A 19,435-nucleotide genomic window follows, 5' to 3' on the forward strand; every position below is an offset into this window, starting at 1 on the left:
TCTTTTAAAGCTTGTGATTAAGTAGTTTTTGTAGAGGGTCTTTCAACTGGCATCATTATAATTCACTTTTAGTCCTTTTTATGGTCACCCCCAATACTTAGCAGCCATTGGCTTCTGTCACTTTCCATTCGCCCTGGTTCCAGTCCTTGACAGCCACTCAGCTGACTTCCATGCCTGAAATGTGTCAACTGTGGACATTTCTGGTGGAAGTATCAGAATCCGACAAGAAGGGGTCTTTCTGGTCTCTTTGGTTGAGAATGTTTTCAGGGCTTATTCATGTTGCAGGGTGATGGGGTCTTTCTGGTCTCTTTGGTTGAGAATGTTTTCAGGGCTCATCCATGTTGCAGGGTATGTCAGACTTTGTCCTTTGGTCTGGCTGGCCAGCATTCTATTGTGTGGAGAGACCATACCTATTTATCCACGCGTCAGTCAATGGACGTTTGTGTTGCTTCCGTTCCTGGCTGTTAGGGACAGTGATATTGTGATATAAAACTTTACACATAGATTTTTACCCCCAATGGCAAAGAGTTTGATTTCTCTTGATTTGGATTTATATGAAAGAACAGACATTCGAGTCCTGCAGGTAACTGAGTGAGCAAAAGCCTGACTGGCTTCTGAGGTGGCCACACTGTTTTCCATGTCTGTCGGTAGCAGATGGAACAAGCCTGGATTTGAACCCTGCCGGAATGTCCATGGTGGGTGGACGTGGCCCGCCTCACAGGAGCTGAAGGTGCAGCTCAGGTCTTGGGAGTGGATTATTCACATGCTTGAGACCTGGGCCTATGTTTGGAGCCCTGTCTCCTGCTCTGGACCCTTCACAGCGTTGACTTTTCTCCGGAAGGTGGAGATGAACCTGGATCTCTGGTTTAGGATGTGTCTTTTAGGGTTTTGTTTTTTCCCCAGTGAGGATCAGTCTGGGCAGGTGAACCCAGTGTACCCTAGCCCGTTAGGGCGGAGCCTGTCGCCCGTCAGGACAGAGCTGTCGGCAGCTGTGAATGGCAGGAAAGGTGGCCCTCACTGAGCAGGTGGTGCGGCTGGCTGGCAGCCAGACATGGCAGGTGGACAGCAAGCCCCACAAGTGTCAGACAGCAACTTCAAACACTCTGATAGCATTGCTGGCCTAAAGGTGTGGGCTTGCCCTTAGATAGGAAGGGACTCTTGGGGAGAAGGAGGGGTGTGGGAAACTACCCCTAAACAGTTGACTTTGGTGCTGTAATCCCAAAAGCAAGACCAGGGTGCAGCCCCCAAGATGAGCCCAAGGCTGATTGTTTCTGTGGCCTCAGACTTCAGTCTTGAAAGTCGGTTTTTCCCTTGATCTGGGAGACATACAGTTGGCTTCGGGGACTTCTCTTGTTTGTTTCTGTGTTTGTTTGAGCTGTGGTCTCGCTGTATAGCTCTGGCTAATCAGGAACTTGTTATTTAGATCAGGCTATCCTTGAACTAGGACTCCTTAAGTTACCTCTAAAACTTACACCTCCCTCCTGACCCCCACCACCTCCTGTCTAAAAAACATCTGTGCACAACTGGCTACCCCATGGTTCTCATGTAAAGAGGTACTTCTAGAAGTTCATTGCTGTTTGTCCTTCTCTCAGCAAGGGCCCCGTCCTCTATTCCAGCCACAAACCCTCACTTGACCTGATCCCTCTCTTTTCCTCAACCCTGCCCATGACAAGGGCAGTCACCTGCCCTGCTAGTGATCACAGAGCTATTGGGCCAATAATTCCCCAGCTCCAGCTGGGTAACAAGAGCTGATGTGAGGGACAGGGAAATCAGGGACACATGGGCTTCTCTTGGTGTGAAAGTTGTATGTGGCTAAGAGCAGCACGCAGAAGGGACAGCTTGAAGAGAGAATGGGAGCCAGGAAGTGAGTTGTCTCTTGGTGTTATCAGTGAACTCACAAAAATGCAGCTCAGTTAAAATAAGGCAAAGGAGTCAGGGTTGGGGTGGCGTACACCCTTTAATCCCAGCACTCCAGAGGCTGAGGCAGTCAGATCTGAGTCTGAGTCCAGCCTGCTCTACAAAGCAAGTTCCAGGACAACAGGGTTGTACAGAGAAACCCTGTCTCAAAAACAAAACAAAACAAAAACCAGATATATGGATAGGTAGGTAGATAGATGATAGATAGATAGATAGATGATAGATAGATAGATAGATAGATAGATAGATAGATAGATAGATAGATAGATATTCAAGGAAGAAAAATACATGGATTGGTGTCAAGAGCTACCAGGCAAGGGAAGCTGAGTGAGTCAAGGAAGATGCAGAAATCCTCAAGGGAGGCCGATTCTGCTTACCTCATGCTGAGAAATGATTGCTCAGATGTGGCAACCAGATGAAGGCCACCCTTTTCTGAGCCATAGTATCTGGGAAGGGTCAGCACCAGGGCTTTTGAGAAGAGTTGGATTGTGTACTGGAGAGATTCAGTTGGCAAGATTGGTGGGTGGGATGCTGGGATTGTCCAACAAGGGCCAGGCCTATGTGAACCAGTCTAGTCAGAGGGAAGGCTAGGCAATGCTGGGTATTAATGGCAGGAGCTTGGTGGGGATGGCAATTCCTAATCAGGCTGGATGGTATGTTTGGAGAGTGTAAGGCAGCATTCTCAAGCAGTGATCTCCTGGGGCCAGCCAATCAGCTGGGGCTGCCCAAGGGGTGAAATCCCTGCAAGGTGTGGGGCCTAGAAAGGGTAAGTGACAGGCAGCCTTGAATCTAACACCAGTTCCTCCACAGCAGGACCAGGAGCAAGAGAGGGAAAAGAGGCAGTGAGATGGGTCAGTGGCTCCTGCTCTCTTCACCACTCCCAGGGTGAGATCTCCTGTCTTTGTTCTGATGTGGATTGCAGCACATTCCTCCAGATGACTGAGTATCTGTGGGCATCACCCTGTGGTCCACACCCTCTGCCTCCTCATCGTGAATCCTCCTGGGTCACACAGGTGACCCTGGGGTTCTGCCCTGGGATAAAGAGTGAGTCAGGAGAATCACTTCCTCTCTTTTGACAACACGTGGGACATGAAAGGCAACGAGGACAATACACAGAAACCAGGATGTCCTTAATGGCTGAGGAAGCTGGGCTCTTCTGGTTGCTAGCACCAGAATCAAATGTCAGCTGTCTTCAGCCAGCACAGAGGTTAGAGTTATTGGAAGACAGGTCTTATCCTGGAATCAAAAGTGGGTCATAGGAAGGATTAGGGTCAGGATAAACATGACCCTCGCATTCAGTCAGTAAAAGTATGTTCCAGTCATCTTAGTGTAGGGAGGGAAAGAGTTCCCAGGGTAAACCTGACTGCAGGAGGCCCGTCCTACAAACATCTGTCACTGCTGATCCGAACACAGTGTAGATTTTGCTCAAGGAGTAGCTTGTGGTGCCCCAGAAGCCCTAAGAAAGAGTCTGGCTCTGTTTCAAAGTCAGAGATCTCAGAGCAAAAGGTGGTGCAGCCCGGGAAAGAGATGCAAGCAGGGAGATTAGATAGTGAAGACCAACAACCACTCTGAAGGCAGCTCTGTTCCTCGAACCCCGTGTCCCCACATCACCTCCCAGGCTTAGACACAATGGTGTCTATGTGCAGTCAGGGGCTGCGTGATGAACAGGTTGAATTTTATGGGCCCCACATTCTTCTAACAGTTGAACGTGGACCATTTCTTGTTGCTCAATCTGATATGCAAATACGTGATAGCTGAAACTGAGTCATCTCATTTCACTTTGAAATTTTCTTTGTGGGAGACCCCTGAACAAACCAAAGGGTCTGTGGGCCCCCCACTTTAAGTTTTGTGTTTGCTTTATATTGGCAAATGGCAATATATTTACATGGTACAAAGCAATGTTTCTTTTTTGTCTTATTTTGAGGCATAATCTTACAGAGTCCAAGCTGGTCTCCAACTTGTTACATAGCCAAGGAAGGCCTTGAACTTCTGAACCTCCTGGCTCCACCTCCCACACGCTGGGTTCACAGGCACGTGTCACCACTCTGGTTTATCTGGTGCTAGAGATTGTGTGCAGGGCTTCACGTGTGTTAGGCAAGCAGTCTGACAACTGAGTTACACCTCCAGACCACGGAGTTGTATTTTGATGCATTCCCACCTGGCAGAGTAATGGTAGCAGGAATCAGCAGGTCTAGCATCCCAGTTGCGACAAGGGGAACCTGAGGAGCAGGCACGATGCCGCAGGCAGGCAGGAGGAGTACTTTAGGCTTGGCTAGGTGACTGCTGATTAAACGCATATGTCAAAATAATTGAAGGAGGAGATTTGAAATGTTCTTGGTGATTTTTAGGGTCTGACTTGGATTGAAATTCTAGCAACAACAGTTCAGAGGTTGAATTGCCTGTGGCAAACAGAATTAGGAAAAGGCTAGAGCCAGGTGAGTCTGAGTTCACCCATTCTCTGGGCCTCTGCAGGCTATAGGTAAACCAGTGGAGATAGCGCTAAATCATCTCTGCCAGGATCTCTCTCTCTTTCTCGTCTGTCTCTCTGTCTCTCATCTGTCTCTCGTCTGTCTCTCTGTCTCTCGTCTGTCTCTCTTCTCTCTGTCTCTCTCCCTCTGTCTCTGTCTCTGTCTCTCTCTCTCTCTCTCTCTCTCTCTCTCTCTCTCTCCCTGTCTCTCTCTCTGAGTAATAACTTTTTTCCAGAAGCCTCTGGAAGATCTTAGGCAGTGCATTCATGTACAGGTACTTTCCGAAGCTGACCCTTCTCCACCTCTTATTTTTTTGGAACCGAATCTCACTATGCAGTCTGGGCTGTTCTGGAACTTGCAATCCTCCTACCTCAGCTTCCTAAATGCTGAGAGTCTGGGTGTGAACCACCATACCTAAGTGTTATCTGAAGTTCTCTCCAGCGCTCCCTTAGGCAGAAGATACAAGCCTATTTATTGTATCCTTACCTGTTAGAGTGGAGCCTCATCCCAAAAGCATGAAGGGAGGTGGTGGGGAGAGTAGGGAACGGGAGAGGAAAAATAAACCCACAAGATAATATCATAAAACAGCATGAATGCTCCTGTTTAAAGGGAGCCCGTGGAAATTTCCCAGGCTCACAGAGCTGCTGTGTGACACACGCTGGGTGCGAGCCTCTGTTAGCAGGCAAAGTTCCTCCTCCCCTGTCTGTTGAACCTTTGCCACGTGCTCGCCTGGATGCTTCCCAGTCCTTTGAGGGTGGTTCTGCAGCTACCAGCGCCTCTCAGCTTGAGGAAGCTGGAGAACAGAGAAGCACAGAAGCCAGCCTGACCCGCCTCCAAGCTTCTAACGCATGTGGTTTTGTTTTCTGTGGGCTTCAGGTTCCTGCAGTCAACTCAACCATGGTCCAAAAATACCAGGTAGAAAATTTAGGAAATACGTAATTCATATGTTTAAAATTGAACAACACTGCCAGGAGTCATGTGATGATATCTTAGGACATCCCATTCTTTGTTGCCAAGAACGTCTCTTAATTCAGTGTATCTACATTGTGTATGCTACACACCTGTTAGCCTCTTGGCATCCATATCAGTCTCTTGTCACAGAATTAGAGTGCTTATACCCAGATGACCCTTCATGTATTTCTAATGACCCCCAAACTCCCTTTCGTGTAATGTGTGTAGTGAGGAGGGCCGCTTGTTGGTTCCCGGCTGCTCAGCCCAGAAATAATCACACAGAAACTATATTATTTAAATCACAGCTTGGCCCATTAACTCTAGCTTCTTATTGGCTAACTCTTACATCTTAATTTAACCCATCTCCATTAATCTGTGCATCACCATGAGGTCGTGGCCTACCAGCAAAGTTTCAGCATATCTGCCTCCAGTGGCAGTTCCATGACTTCTCCTTGACTCTACCTCCTTTCTCCCAACATTCAGTTCAGTTTTCCCCCACCTAGCTAAGTTCTGCCCTGCTATAGGTCCAAAGCAGTTTCTTTATTCATTAATGGTAATCACAGCATACAGAGGGGAAACCCACATCAAATGTACACATAGACTTTGGAGCTGTCTGTGGTCTCTGGCATCCACTGGGAGACTTGATCTGTATCTCCCACAGATATGGGGAGCTCCAGCTCTGGGGCCTGCCTAGTCTTGCTCAGTGAGTAAGTTGTACAGTGGATCTGAACCAAGGATGCCTGCTTATCACAGCATCTGGATCGTCTGTTGGGGTTTTCAGAGCAAAGCTACCCTCTTCTTTAGTCCTCAGTATTGCTTTTGGGGACTGCCTAGAACAGCAGAGCCAAAGCCACGATGTGGCATGGCATATGTGTTCACAACTGGCTAAGACTTACTGTGAGCTCCTCATGACATACGTAGCAACAAAGACGCAGCTCTAAGGGGCTCTGAGCACAAGCAGCCTTACACAAAGGGTCACACCCTGCACCGTTCTTTGCTGTGAAGTTCTAGAAGAGACAAAATGGGTACTCTTCTTTGATACTTTCAACTGGAGAAGTGGCTGCCTTCCATGGGTAAACTAGACTGAGCCAGGACTTGAAGGAAGTCAGTAGAGCAACAGCCTTGTTCTGTACCTGCCTAGGCCTTCAGTTACATGGGCACAATGGATTTGTCCACACTCAACACACACATCCATCAGCTCTGTGTGTCTCATTCACATGGGTGAGTTTTGAAGTCTAGTGTACACGGTGTGTGTCAAACACATTAGAAACGCAAGTTGCTTCACTCTGCCTGGATGTGCCTTCAAAAATTAAGGTTGGTTTTTGACTAGGTAGAAACATGTATGGTTAGCTACATGGAAGGCCAAATACAGCATGGTGTTGCTGGTAGTTGCAAGTGTGGCCAGTAAGGGTTCACTGTGAAGTGCTTGGCTGTATATTTGAGTGTTTCACAGTGGAATGTTGTATTGATGAAAGAAGCGGTTGTTTGGAGGCTTGGGGGGTCTCCTGGTAGCCAGGAGCAGGAGATCCCAGAGCAGGAGACAGAGAGGGAGCTTCTGCAGGCAGGCGTCTATGTCTTGCGTTTTCCAGTCACAACCTCGTGGTCTTAAGTAAGTGTTAAAATACTAAAGTACACACTTCCTCCAGGAAGATAAGACTGAGGCCCAGAGCCTTGCCATTTCCAGCCATGCCTTTCCAAAAGTCATTTTCTTCCCGAGAACGTGGGTGTCTGTTGCATAGCCCAGAACTGCAGGTCACACCTGCGAGATGGGGTGCAGGTAGCACAATAATGCCAGGCTCTGAGGGAAGCAATGGCTTCTGTTGTAGAGCTCCGCCGGCCAGCTTCCTCTCCATGTATTTGGCGTGGTTGAAAACCACGGCAGTTACTACAAATAAATAGTGCAGGGAAGACAAACCTCTCAGATCAAAGGAGCACTCTGGGTTGGGCTTGGGCCCAAGGCAGGCGTGCCCTTTGGCACCCACCGTGGCCGACAGAGGGAGGTGCAGAGAGGCCTATCTGCTGTGCAAACATTCCCTGTCTCGGCCCTTCCTGGGTTTGGGAGAGTCTGAGAACAGTAGCCGGGAGGGAGGCTGGCTCTCTGAACTGCTGCCAGGCCTGTTAGGTCTGCCTCATGACCTTCCAGCCTGCCTGCCCAACCCAACAGGGGCCAGCAGGGGCCTCTGCTTCTGACCCAACTGGAAAGGCTTCCTCATGGGTGCATGCCTGCCTCAGAACTCTCAGAGGATTCCTCTCTCGTCACCACCTTGGGAGGCTGCTCTGACTAACCTCCTTTGCCACACGTGCGGTAACCCTGATGATAGAAATGATGGAGAAGGGCGGGGACCACAGAGTTGGCACAACAGCAGCTCAGACTCCTCCAGCGGGACAAGAGGAGCAAGAAAGGTGTCTCTGGGGCCAGCAAGTTAAAGTTCAGTGTGCACAGCCACGCCTAGAGATTGCCACTCAGTGACCTGGGGGAAGCTTGCGAGTGATGCGGAGGCCACTGATGGCAGAACTCGGTTCTGAGTAGCTTTACAGCTGGCCCGGTTCCTCCCCCTCATAAGCTTCACACAATCCTCATCCGATCCATGTTTGTAAAGAAAGCAACCGAGATGCTCGAGGGGTCCCGAGGGCAGGGTGGGGAAGAGGGTGTCCGCGAACGTTCTGTAAGAACTGGGGTGAGCGCTGAGCACCCAGGCTGGGGTGGGGGTGGGGAGTGGGAAGGATATTAGGTAATGGGAAAAACACTGAAAAGATCCTAGGGAAGTACAGGTTTCACGTTGTCAAGGAAAAGTCCAACAGGACAGAATAGCAGGAGCAGACGCTGGCGTGTGAGAAAGACCAGAAGATCTTAAATTAAACTCTTAGGATCTGCCCTGGAGATCTGTGGAAGCTGTGATGAGGGGTGGGGTGGAGGTAGGATGTAAATGGTTCTTGCAGAAATTATCTTGCTTTTCTTTTCACTTCTTTTCTTCCATGGTGTTGAGAGTTAAAGCCAGCCTTCTCCACTGAGCTATGGCCCCTGCCCCCAACTTTTTAAACTTCAATTTTATCTGGCAAGTCCTCTAAGTTCTCTGGCTGGCCTCAAACTTACAGGCCTGCGGGTCAGTCCCACAGAGCCCGGCAACAGCGCTGGTTTATTGCTTTCTGAGGTGGCCCACATTTCTTGGGGGACAGGCATGCTTCATTTTGGGAGAGGAAGTCTTTTGTACCCTTTTTATGAGATCAAAGAGACCTGAAAGAACTTTCATCTTGCTTTCCCTCTGGCTCCCTGCTAGTCAGGACCGTTCCCAAAGCGAATGTCAGAAACACAATTCACACTGGCTTACACGAGGTAGTAGGAACATGATTACCTCATGTAATTGAAAACTCCAAGGATAATATTAACTTCGGGAATAGCTGTACCTGGGTGTCCCAGGGTTGTCCCTTTTCATCTCTATGCTCCCTTAATAACGAACTGTGTGGTGACCCTGATAGCACTTTGCTCTCATGGCGTTGAAGCAGGCACTTGCCAGCCACATTGAGATGAGAACCAGTATTTTCAATAACTCCAGCCCATGGCCTCTTCCTCTACCGGGGCATGCAGCCATCCCTCAATGAGCCCAGCCAATAGATCCACTCACGGATTACCTCCGGAGCCCATGCAGGTGGCCTCGCCCCATGCACACACATCAGAAGATCAAGAAACAGAGGGCAGAAAGGAGAGCAGACAGGCACGCCAAGGCCCCAGCATGCTCTGGGACTTAGGAAGCCTGTGGCCTGGTGCTGCCCTTCCTGAACTCTTAGTCCTGCCCCTTCCTGCCCAGCTCCTTTACTTCCTTCACACGAAACACAGAGGCTTCAAATTAATCACCTTCATTCCAAATTGCGTCTGGACCTTCGTCTGTTGACGTCCCCGTGCCGTACACGCATGCTCACCCATCCCCTGAGTGTATATATGTGGCTGCTGTCCAATCTGCTCCCAGAAGCATTCTGCTTAATTTGCTTGTTGACTGGTTGGTTTGTTTATATTTTTGGAGACGGGTTCTGGATAGGGATCCCTGGTTGGCCCCAAACTTGTAGCAATGCTGCTTCAGGTTCCTGGATGCTGGAATTGCAGGTGTTGAGCCTGCCCGGACTAGCTACTTCATAGTGTGAAGGAAGCCCAGTATGACTGTCTAAATGCCATCATGAGCCCTTTCTGTGTTTGAAGAGGTTTCAGCCCCTTGGGTGCTAAATACACGTGACACATGACAGTGTCAGGGCTCAACTGAATCGTAGGATATCCGCTAGTGTGCACAGAGACCTGGAGACCTGTTTGCTGTGAAGCCCCTGGCATATTAGTAGTCAGTAGTATTGGTGGTTAAGGGAAAATTCTTTTCCTTTGTTTGGGTAGAAAAAAAAAACTCTTCCTTTTTTCACTGTGCCTGTGAGGGAGTCTGCCTGCATCAGTATCCAAGGGCAGGAGACTGGGCCTGTCCAGGAACTAGATCTCTGGGGAGTGAGAGAGGAAATGCATGCTTGTCAGCTCTTTACAGTGACAGCTCTCTCTCAGGCGTGCTCTCTGCCCCCCCCCCTCTCTCTCTCTCACACACACACACACACACACACACACACACACGAGATAAACAGCATGCTTCTCCAGCCTGATGGGAGGTGATGGGGAGGGGCTCTTGACAGAAATCTTCCTTGAGCCTCAGAAACAAGCGGGCATGCACAGGGAGGGCACTCTCAAGCCAGGAGGAATACTGACCCAATGGCGGATGCTAGGATTTTCACTTAGGACTACAGCTGATGAAGTGTTTACCGCCGCCGTCTCTTTCGGAGCCAGCAAAGACACGAGGCCAGCGTCTCTCTCTGGCCCACAGGAACTCTCTGCATTCTGTGATCCAGCCAGATGCTCATGGCCTTATGTGTCCTGGCCGCAGTCAGTTTCCCCAGCGTGCCAGAAACATAAGCCTGCAGACGAAAGCTCAGGAAGCTGCAGCTGAGGTCTAGGGCAACTGGCCTTTGAGTCCAGTGACAGCGCCTGTCTCTAAATTTCTGCGGGATTTGACAGACTTGTAAGGAGGCGGAGGAACCTGGGCTGGCTAGTTGGACTTCTATTGAATCATGTTTCTATACCCATTTGATGGGATGAGAAGACTAGAAAGATGCTCCCATGAAGTGAAGGACAAAAGGCCCTTGAGAGAGGCATGTCACAGTGGAAAAAGCTGTCACATGCAGTACAGACAAAAGGTCGGAATTGGAGGGACTGTGGGGAGGGCCTTAGGGTAGAGGGAGCTCAGGTACCCATGCAGTTTCTATTACACAGACCTCTATGGACTGAGCGCAGCATTCTAGGGGCTTTCCAATGCCTTGTGGGATGAAAACCCAGCTCAGGTTCCACCTCCATCCCAGTGAGATGCAGCAACTTTCACTGTGAGATAGGAGGAAGTCGCTACCCCTTCCCCCAACCCCCACCCCCACCCCCGGGGATGAATGTCCCAGCACCCTGAATGGAGCTAGTGGTAACAGAACTAGAAACAGAAAAGGCAGAGCTCTGGGAGCCCTGGGTAGCAGGCACACTGTGAAGTCTCTGGCATTTGCAGCTCGAGCTGGGGACAGGGTGTGTGCAGGCACCCAGCAGGTAGCCATACCCCAAAGGGAAAAGACAACACTACCTACATGAGTTTCAGGAGTGTGTCAGGCATCAAATATTGGGGGAATATGAGGGTGCCATTGAGATACTCCATTAACTTTTATAGCATGCAGTGGTCTCTGTAGAGAATATTGGAACTGCTGGGAGAGGCCAAGAGCCTTCCCTGCAGCAACCTTAAATTACCCCCAGCTGTTCTACAAGCTGACCTTGGACTTGGCAACTGTATCAACCAAGAACTTCCTCTCTTGCTTCATGATGTGTGTGTGGGGGTGTCAAATTCAACTTGAATAGGGTAGACATTATTTTCCACAGGTAGAAAAGAAGGCTTAAATGACAGGAGAAGAAATAATATTTTTATTTAAATGGATCCAGTCTCAACCTCAAAATTACACCCACCTGTTTTATTGAGAGCCCTGAACAGAGTCCAGAGTTACAGAGAGACGAGGTGATTCAGTGAAGGGTTGGCAAACGAATTGCTCATTTGCTGTTGGCTGGGCCGCCATTGTCTGCCCAGCCTGGAGCTTCTGCCTTCTGTTAAAGAACTGGGTTTTTGGAGTCCTGACACTCAGGCAACCATGCCCCAAAGTGGAAGGCACAAGAACCTCACAGTTGAATGAAATCCTCTAAAAGGAAGCTATAATCAGGGGCCAGGGAGCTAGGTCAGTCAATAAAGTGCTTGCCACACAAACTGGGGGACCTGAGTTCAAATCCCAGCATCCACATCGAAAGCCCATGTAGCCGTGAGTGCTTATAATCCCAGCAGTGGAGAAGCAGACCAGGGTTCCCTGGACATTGCTGTCCAGCCAGCTTCCTCTAATTAGTGAGACCTGGGTCTCTGGCCTCTTCACACAAGTGCACCCACATACAGATATGGGTGTACACACACAGATGCACGCGCGCGCCTGCGCGCACACACACACACACAGAGTTCATTCAGTAACCCATAGATGCAAAGTAAGAAGCAGAGATGGGGATTCTAGAGTCAGGGAGAACTCAGAGGTAGACACGGAATATTCAACTCCAAATCACAAAATGTGCAGAGTGGCAGGTGGGGTGACAGGTGAACTGGAGGAACATTTAGATTAAAGAGGCCAATCACAGACTCCGAGGCTGGCAGGAGGTAGGCTGGAGCCTAACAGATCTGCTCTCTGGGTGCCCTGTGTGTCTTCTCTTTCTCACTGATCCTGTGGTGCGAGTCGGGGGGCAGGGTAGTCTTCTTCTTGATTTTCATCTCTCTCCCTTTCTTTTGGGAGTTGGGGTTTGCCTGACTGCAGGGGGCAAGCCAAGCCTCCAGGATTCGATAGTCTGAGAAAGCTAAAAATGTAATTTTTAAAATGTAAATGACCAGAGAAGTGGCCCTCTCTGGCACCCTACCCCAGCCTCTGAGGTGGAAGACCAGCTTTTCCTGTACTCTCTCCTGTAAACAAGCTGGGTACATCAGGGGTTAGGACCCCAAGTGGCGTGTTTGCCACACTGCATTAACCAGACAGAACCTTTGCCCGGAGCCCAGTGTGGGGATCCCATTAGGTCATTTTATGTTTCCTCCTCATTCTATAAGGACAAGGACATGCTTGGAGGAAGCATTTTTTACTTAGAAGTACCTCTCAGCTCCTCAGTTGGTACCACCAGCCCACTACTGAGAGAGGGACCAGCCCTGTTTAGCAATCTAGGTTGGCGGATAAAACAAGCCAGACCCGGGTGATGGTGACATACCAACATCGGAGGAGGGTCACCCTGGACCTGCACTGTGCCACACACCATAGGGGGATTATCTCACCACACCCGACAGCTCTGTAGCTCCCCATGCTGAAGCTGACAGAACTGGAGCTCAGGTTGCTACAGGACTAAGTTCCCACTCAAGTGGCCCATCAGAGGCCTCTCTTTGAACCTATCTTGCAATGCACCGGGGAATGTCAGCACTTAGCCAACACCATGCCAAACATTCACCAACCTGACACCTAATGAATGGTTGACAAGTGTCTCTTTTTAACGAAATCAATACCCTGCACACATCATAGTCACCTAGAGGACTTGTCAGAGAAGGTTATGGGACCCTACCAGCACAGTTTCTGATTGGATAGGTCTGTAGACTTGGAAGTAAGTGCTAGCACCCACACTGACCCACATCGTACCACGAGTCCATTGCTCTAAAGAGACTTGTTGCTTCAGTATACATTGTCTGAATCACTAAGCCCCAAGGCTGGAAACCCGAGCTGAGCATCAGTAAATTGTTCAGGTCTGATCCTCACTGTGGCTGCTCCACCACACACAGCTGTAGGGTGCTTCACTCGCTTCCTGTTGCTAAGAAACTAAAGTCGGGGCTTGGGAAATAGCACAGTCAGTAAAGCGCTTTTCACGTAAGCATGAAGACCCGAGTTCAGTTCCCAGAACTAGTGTAAAATGTTGGAAATAGTAGCACATAGCTGTAAGTCTAACGCTGGGAAGGCAGAGGCAGAGAGATCCCTGTGACTCATTGGCCAGACAGTGTAGCCCAATTCTCGGCCAGTGAGAGACCTTACCTCAGAAGGTAAAGCAGGTAGTGCTTGAGGAATGGCACAGGAGGTTGTGCTCTTGCCTTAACATTCTTGCATGCATTTACACACACACACACAACAGAGAGAGAGAGAGAGAGAGAGAGAGAGAGAGAGAGAGACTGAGACTCTGAATTTTTTATTTCCCTTTTATTAAGTTGACACGGCCATATATGAGTAGATACTGAATTGGGTGGAAAGCTCTAAACAGAAAAAAGAAAAGAGAATTGTGTCTTGCAGGGAAAAGGGTTAACTTCAGGAGCAACTAAGTTGCATTAAGTAACTGCTCCTACTGCAAAGTATCTGCTTTGCTGGAGGGTTGTGTCCATCCTTTCAATGTCGGGCTTTCGGCTTAGTCTGTTGGGATTGGAGGGATCCCTGAAGATAGAGGTCTGGCTTACTTCCCCCCCACCCCCCCCACAGTGCTCATGAGCACCAAGGCAGGAGCGCTTGATCAAGGTCAGGTAGAGGGGAGCAGGGTCCTAGAGCTGCTTTCCCCAGCCATGCCAGTAAAGGCTGGGAAGCCTCAACCACGGCTGGTGATGGGGTGGTGGGATGTGAGGAGCTGATAGTGCAGAGGACCACACAGGGGTCCTGATGCTGTGCTTAGGTGTGGGTGAGTCCATGGTGAGGATTCCAGTCATTGTTACATGTACCGCAGCACCCAGGCATGGCTTCTGCAGGTGGTTCCAGTGGGAATTTCCCAGATCAAAGGAGGTTCCTCCGGGGGAGGGAGCAAAGATGACATATGACTATCTGAGCTCCTGCAAGGCACCCCAGACTTGTGTTTACAATCCAAACTGTGGCTTGAGGGAAAACATAAGGGAAAAGGCACACACCCCGTTTTCCTGGTGCCTCCTCCCTCCCAAGCAAAGAGCAAGGTGGTTTGTGGCTCGTCACTTGGATCCAAACATTCTCCATTAGATACTGGGTCAGGCTTTCCTTTATCTGATTCTGCTCAATGCAAGTAACCTCCTCCTACTCTGTGGGGTCTCAGTTTGTCCTCCTGTAGAACGGGGAGAATGTGATTAAGCTAGATCCTTGCTATTCAGAACACAGCCCATTGCTCAGCCGTGTTGGCCTCACTTGGAAGCTTATTAGTAAGGCTCAGTCAGAACCAGATATAGGCACATGTATGCCATCCCAGCATGTGGAAGGGACACATCCTGACTTTGAGACCAGCTTGAGGTTTATAGACCCGGTTCCCCTTCCCCCCCCAAAAAATAAATGCTGAGTGATAGCACACATTTGTTCTAGCATTTGGGAGGTAGAGGCAAACAGACATTACGGTCCAGATCATCCTCTGATACACAGTGAATTTGAGGCCCGCCTGCTATATACCAGACCCTATTTAAAAAGAGAGAGAGAGAGAAAGAAAGAAAAGAAATGCAAAACTAGATCTGCCAGGTGAGCATCTGCTCATGGAGGAGTTGCCCTGGTAACAGGTACGCAGAGGGAAGTGCAGCTGGGAGAGGTGTCCCAGTCCCTTAGTCTTCTGTGGACCGGAGATGAAGGTGCAGAGTGTTTCATCTTAGGAAGCTAGTTCCTGGGGAAGGGCTTGGCTTGGCAGAGCCACAGGGGTTCTGGTCTTTGTGACAAGGAGGCAGGTCTCAGAAGGAACATGCCCAAGAGGCCAACTTCATGGAGCATCCTGAGGGATGCCCAGCGTTGGAGGCAAAAGGTTCCGACGGGCACCTCTCTGAGGGGCAGGCTGGACTGCTGGACCCCAGGCTCCTTTGCATTGATGTCTCCCACATTTCATCAAAGTAGATTATAGCAGTGAAGTGCTCTGAGAAGGGCAAAGGGGAGCTCCAGACTAAGGGACTTCCCATGGTCTCAACTTCCTGTTTCCCTGAGATTCATATCAGGATTCCGTCTGTTAACTCTCCCGTCTCCTTCTTTCTTAGGGTGCTGCTTCCAGACCAGGTGGCACCACAGGGTCTTTTTAAATTATTTTTATTTATTTATTTTTATTTCATGGATATTGGTGTTTTTGCCTGAATGTATATCTGTATGAGGGTGTTGGATCCCTGGAACTGGAGTTTCAGACAGTGTTGAGTTGCCATGTCGGTGCTAGGAATTGAATCTGGGTCCTCTAGAAGAGCAGCCCGTGCTCTTAGCTGCTAAGTCATCTCCCCACTCCAGCCCTGGATCTTTTAACACGCTGCTTTCTCTACAGATGACAATCTGGGACTCCAGGACAGCCATGGAAGGATGCGCAAAGCCCCTGTACCTGGGAGTCATGGACACTCTTGCTCCTCTGTTGATACCTGAATCTCCAGGGCTGGTATGGCATCTGGACTTGGGAACACCGCACATCTGGAACTTTGCCTGTTACTGTGAAGATGTTTAATGGCCTGAGGTACAGGTCTCCTGAGGAAGGATGTGATTCTTACACATCGATGGGGTTCCCACACCCTTGGGAAGACAAGCCAGCTGAGCCCATCATGACCAATGTCCCAGCAACCCTTGAGCCTGACCAGTGCAGCGTCGGCTGGCCTGCAGCTGCTGGCTATCCCCAGAAGTCCCAAGCATTGTTCCCCATGAGCCGTTCTACTGCCTTCCACAGCCGAAACCTGCTTCAAGCCTGTCTCATCAACCAAGAAGCTGAATTCCCACCCTGCTGCCAGGAGTTTCAGATGAACACACTGTCTTTCTGGGTGAACAGTTCCCAAGAATGACCTAGGCATCTGTAGGATCTACTGCAGCTGGACTGTCTCCAGGTCCTGAGACCCACCCTGTACAGAAAAGCCTGAAGGCTGTGCACTCTGCATGTGGTAGCTCTGGGCACAGTGACCTCTCTACTTCCTGTGGCTCAGACACTGGCAAGGACACACCCCTACCCCACCCCAGCCCGAGGCCTGGATGCACCACCTCCTGCCATTCCTCTTCATCTTTTGCAGCAATCCTCCCTGGGAGCCATGGGAACCGTGGCCTCCCAGATACCAGAGACAGGTGCCTCTGTTGTTTTGGCAGAGCCAGCCTGGGTCAGGCGGGGTGCTGGAAGAGAGACACATGGGCTTTGATTCTGAGCGGCTCCTTCCTTCCCAGCCCTCCTCCCAGCCCACCTGTGTCGAAGATTCTCCCCTCCACCTGCCTCGGTTCGCTGAGCTGGCACAAAGAGCCTCCCTGGGCCTCAGGTCAGGGGCATCAGATTAGCTACCGAGCAGGCCTGAGAGGCAGAGCTCTGGGAGCCCCTTTCTCGGGATAAAGTCTGCTCTGCTCGTTCTAGGTTCAGTCACAGGCCTATTGGGAAAGACAAGGGGAGATGGTTCAGAAACTAGGGTTACCCCCTCCCAAAGCCCAGGTGTGAGAACACAAAGACAAAAACCAATCTCTATAGTGTTGCTAAAATCCCCTTCCTGATGTTTATCCAGAGTACTACAGTCACCTGCTGTGTGAGCAAACAGTAAAATAAAGAAATCACAGCGGATCTCTTAAAAACACAAGCTTATTTAATAAAACAGAAATTAAATTGTCTCCTTAGCAGAAGACATAATAAGTCTGTTATCCGGAGTTACTTCTGGCCCCAGAGTTCTTTGTCGTTTAGATCACCGTTCTCAGTGCTTGGTTCCTACTATATGGGTGCAAGAGAGTTACTGGAGGTCCAGCCATCTTATCTGCATGCCAGCCAGCAGAAAGGCGGGAGGAAGGAAGGGAAGGAAGCCCTTTTTTCTTTTCCCTTAAGGGCATTGGATGAAAGTCTGCTTTATCGGTTGAACTTAAACCCAAGACCTCAAGGAAACTGAAGAGCATGCTGGCTATTCTAGGTGACCAGGCACCCAGATAAAAACCAGGGGTTCTGTTACTGTATAAAGAGAAGACAGATGGGTAGCGCACACTGACAATGCCAAGTTCAAAATCAGCTCATCTTCTACACTCCTGATGAGACAACCAGGTCCAGAGAAGGCCACATACCAGCAGAGATCACACAGCCAGCCTGTGGCATTGGATTGCCAACTTACGCTTAGTCTCTCTTATTTCTCGGCTACATAGAAAGGCTCCATTCCAAAGGGAGGGAGCTCGAGGAGCACTTAGCTCAGAGCTGCAGGACAGGGGCAGAGCGATGACTGAGTTGGCGTGTCCAGATCTGCCTGGCCCTGAGTCATGGTAGGTGAGGAAGGTCTTCGCTCTGGACCCATGGGGTGTGCCTCTCCTGATGTCCTGCCATGTGCCTGTCTCTGGCCTCTGTGTGGGTGACTCTGTCTCCTGTTGGTGCTTACTGCGGGGATGCAATTCTGACCCTGTGCTTACGTTTCAGGGAGCATGCTGTCAGACTGAAGGCTGCTGGGAGGCACCATGTCTCCCTTAAGGTCGTGCTGGCCATGAACTGGCTCCTCCTAGTCGACTTCTCGGGGGCCACATTGGCAGGTGAGATTCCACAAAACCCAGACCTCCTTCAGTTACAGTCAGGCTGCTGAGAGAGGGAGATCACGGGGAGTCTCTGGGGTAGGGTCCTTTTCGAACACCTTGGTTGCAGGCAAGCCTCATCCTGCCTCAGGTTGTTTTAGGAAATGACAGACTGGCCTAGAATCATCCTAGATTGCAAGCTCAGCGTCTGCTGGGGCTCCATTGCAAGTGAACCTGGTTGGGAGGGTCTCCACAGAGCTGAGACTTACCTGACGGAATACCTATCTCTCCAGTGCTGGGCCATTGGGAAAGGGAGACACTGTTGTAAGATATTTTGAATTTTTAAAAAGAGAACAGAAATTTGGAGTTTTATAGAAGAAAAAACGTGACCTGCTAATATAAAATTTAAAAACTGCCCAGGAGAGTACGGGGAGGGGCAAGGGAGCATTCGACTGATATTCAGCTTTCTGTCTTTGTCTGGGCTACTCGGTTGCAGAGCTCAGAATTCCTGCCCACTTCTTGTCATCAGATCAGGATCTGGGCCCCAGGAAGTCTTCAGTCGCAATGCTCAGAGAGGGTTAGATTGTGTTTTCTTTTTGTTGTTTTGTTTTACACACACCTATGAAGACCTCACAAAATATACATACATACATACATACATAAATACATAAATGCACAGACACATATATACATATATTCATATATTAGGACCTCACAAGATAGCCCTGGCTGGCTTTAAGTTCACAGACCTGCCTGTCTCTGCCCCTGGAGTTCTGGTATCAAAGCCATGTACCTACTACGCCCAGTTGTTTTTGAGACAGTTTCTCTCTCAGTATGATCCAGGCTGGCTTCGAACCTGCCATCTTCCTGCCCCAACATCCCAGGTGCTAAGGTTAGAGACATGTGCCCCAGTACCCTACAGAGATCTGTTTTACTACCTCAATATTGTCAACTTTGTCTTTAAGTAATTTGAATTTTTTCTTGTGTGTGAATTTTTTTCCTTCTTTGTGGTGCCAAGCTGATCTTTATGAGATTTTAAATTAAGATTAGAAGCACAGGACACTTCAGCCAGGCTATAGGAAACAGCCATTAAAAAACTGGCACCTTTAGCAGGACATGGGAGGCACAGACACAAATCTTAGAAACTGGACAGATATTTAATAACACTACCATGGCCACCATGCTTATCTTAAAATGCTATGCTTATTCATCAAGTCTTAAGATTTTCCATAATAACGGACCTCACACTGGACTCCATCGCTTACCAGCCCACTGGAGGAAGGAAGTGTTCTACCTCCACAGTGGATTCTTACAAAACCTTCTCAATTCTTGGCTGATGTAGCAAGTAGGCACCATAATGTCAGTGTTCAGTGCCCGAGTTCATTCATCTGCTCATTCAATTAATAAGGCCAAAGTGGGTGTTGACTCCAGGCTAGAAGTTGCATTTTTTTGGGTGATTCGACCTGAAGAGGAATATTCAGATACTTCCTGGGTGCCTTCTCCAACCTGCCAGTTTTACAAACAAACCCTTCGGAGGGGAGATATGCCCTCTCTGGAGCCCTGTAGTCCGTGTTCTCTGAGAGAAGTAGAAATCACCT

General features: G+C 49.4%; 1 protein-coding gene and 1 long non-coding RNA gene across 5 annotated transcripts in view; both read left to right on the plus strand.

Annotated features, from left to right (window-relative positions):
- Positions 1–16,263, plus strand: part of LOC130865261 (uncharacterized) — a 76,248-nt gene extending 59,985 nt beyond the window's left edge. The window contains exon 3 of the long non-coding RNA XR_009056090.1: positions 15,667–16,263. This is a non-coding gene — a long non-coding RNA (uncharacterized LOC130865261). The remainder of the gene's footprint in view (positions 1–15,666) is intronic.
- The window catches only part of Cemip (cell migration inducing hyaluronidase 1), a 143,932-nt gene that overhangs the window by 60,802 nt on the left and 63,695 nt on the right, over positions 1–19,435 (plus strand). The window contains exons 1-2 of one of the 4 annotated variants that reach the window (XM_057756209.1): positions 16,571–16,627; positions 17,749–17,858. In XM_057756209.1, the coding sequence (XP_057612192.1) occupies positions 17,813–17,858 (46 nt within the window). In that variant the 5' untranslated portion in view covers positions 16,571–16,627; positions 17,749–17,812. Of the gene's footprint in view, positions 1–16,570; positions 16,628–17,510; positions 17,602–17,748; positions 17,859–19,435 lie in introns of those variants that run through there. The other 3 variants (XM_057756207.1, XM_057756208.1, XM_057756206.1) reach the window with 3 other exon arrangements.

This window comes from Chionomys nivalis, chromosome 23 (assembly GCF_950005125.1).
Source record: "Chionomys nivalis chromosome 23, mChiNiv1.1, whole genome shotgun sequence".
Lineage (NCBI taxonomy): Eukaryota > Metazoa > Chordata > Mammalia > Rodentia > Cricetidae > Chionomys > Chionomys nivalis.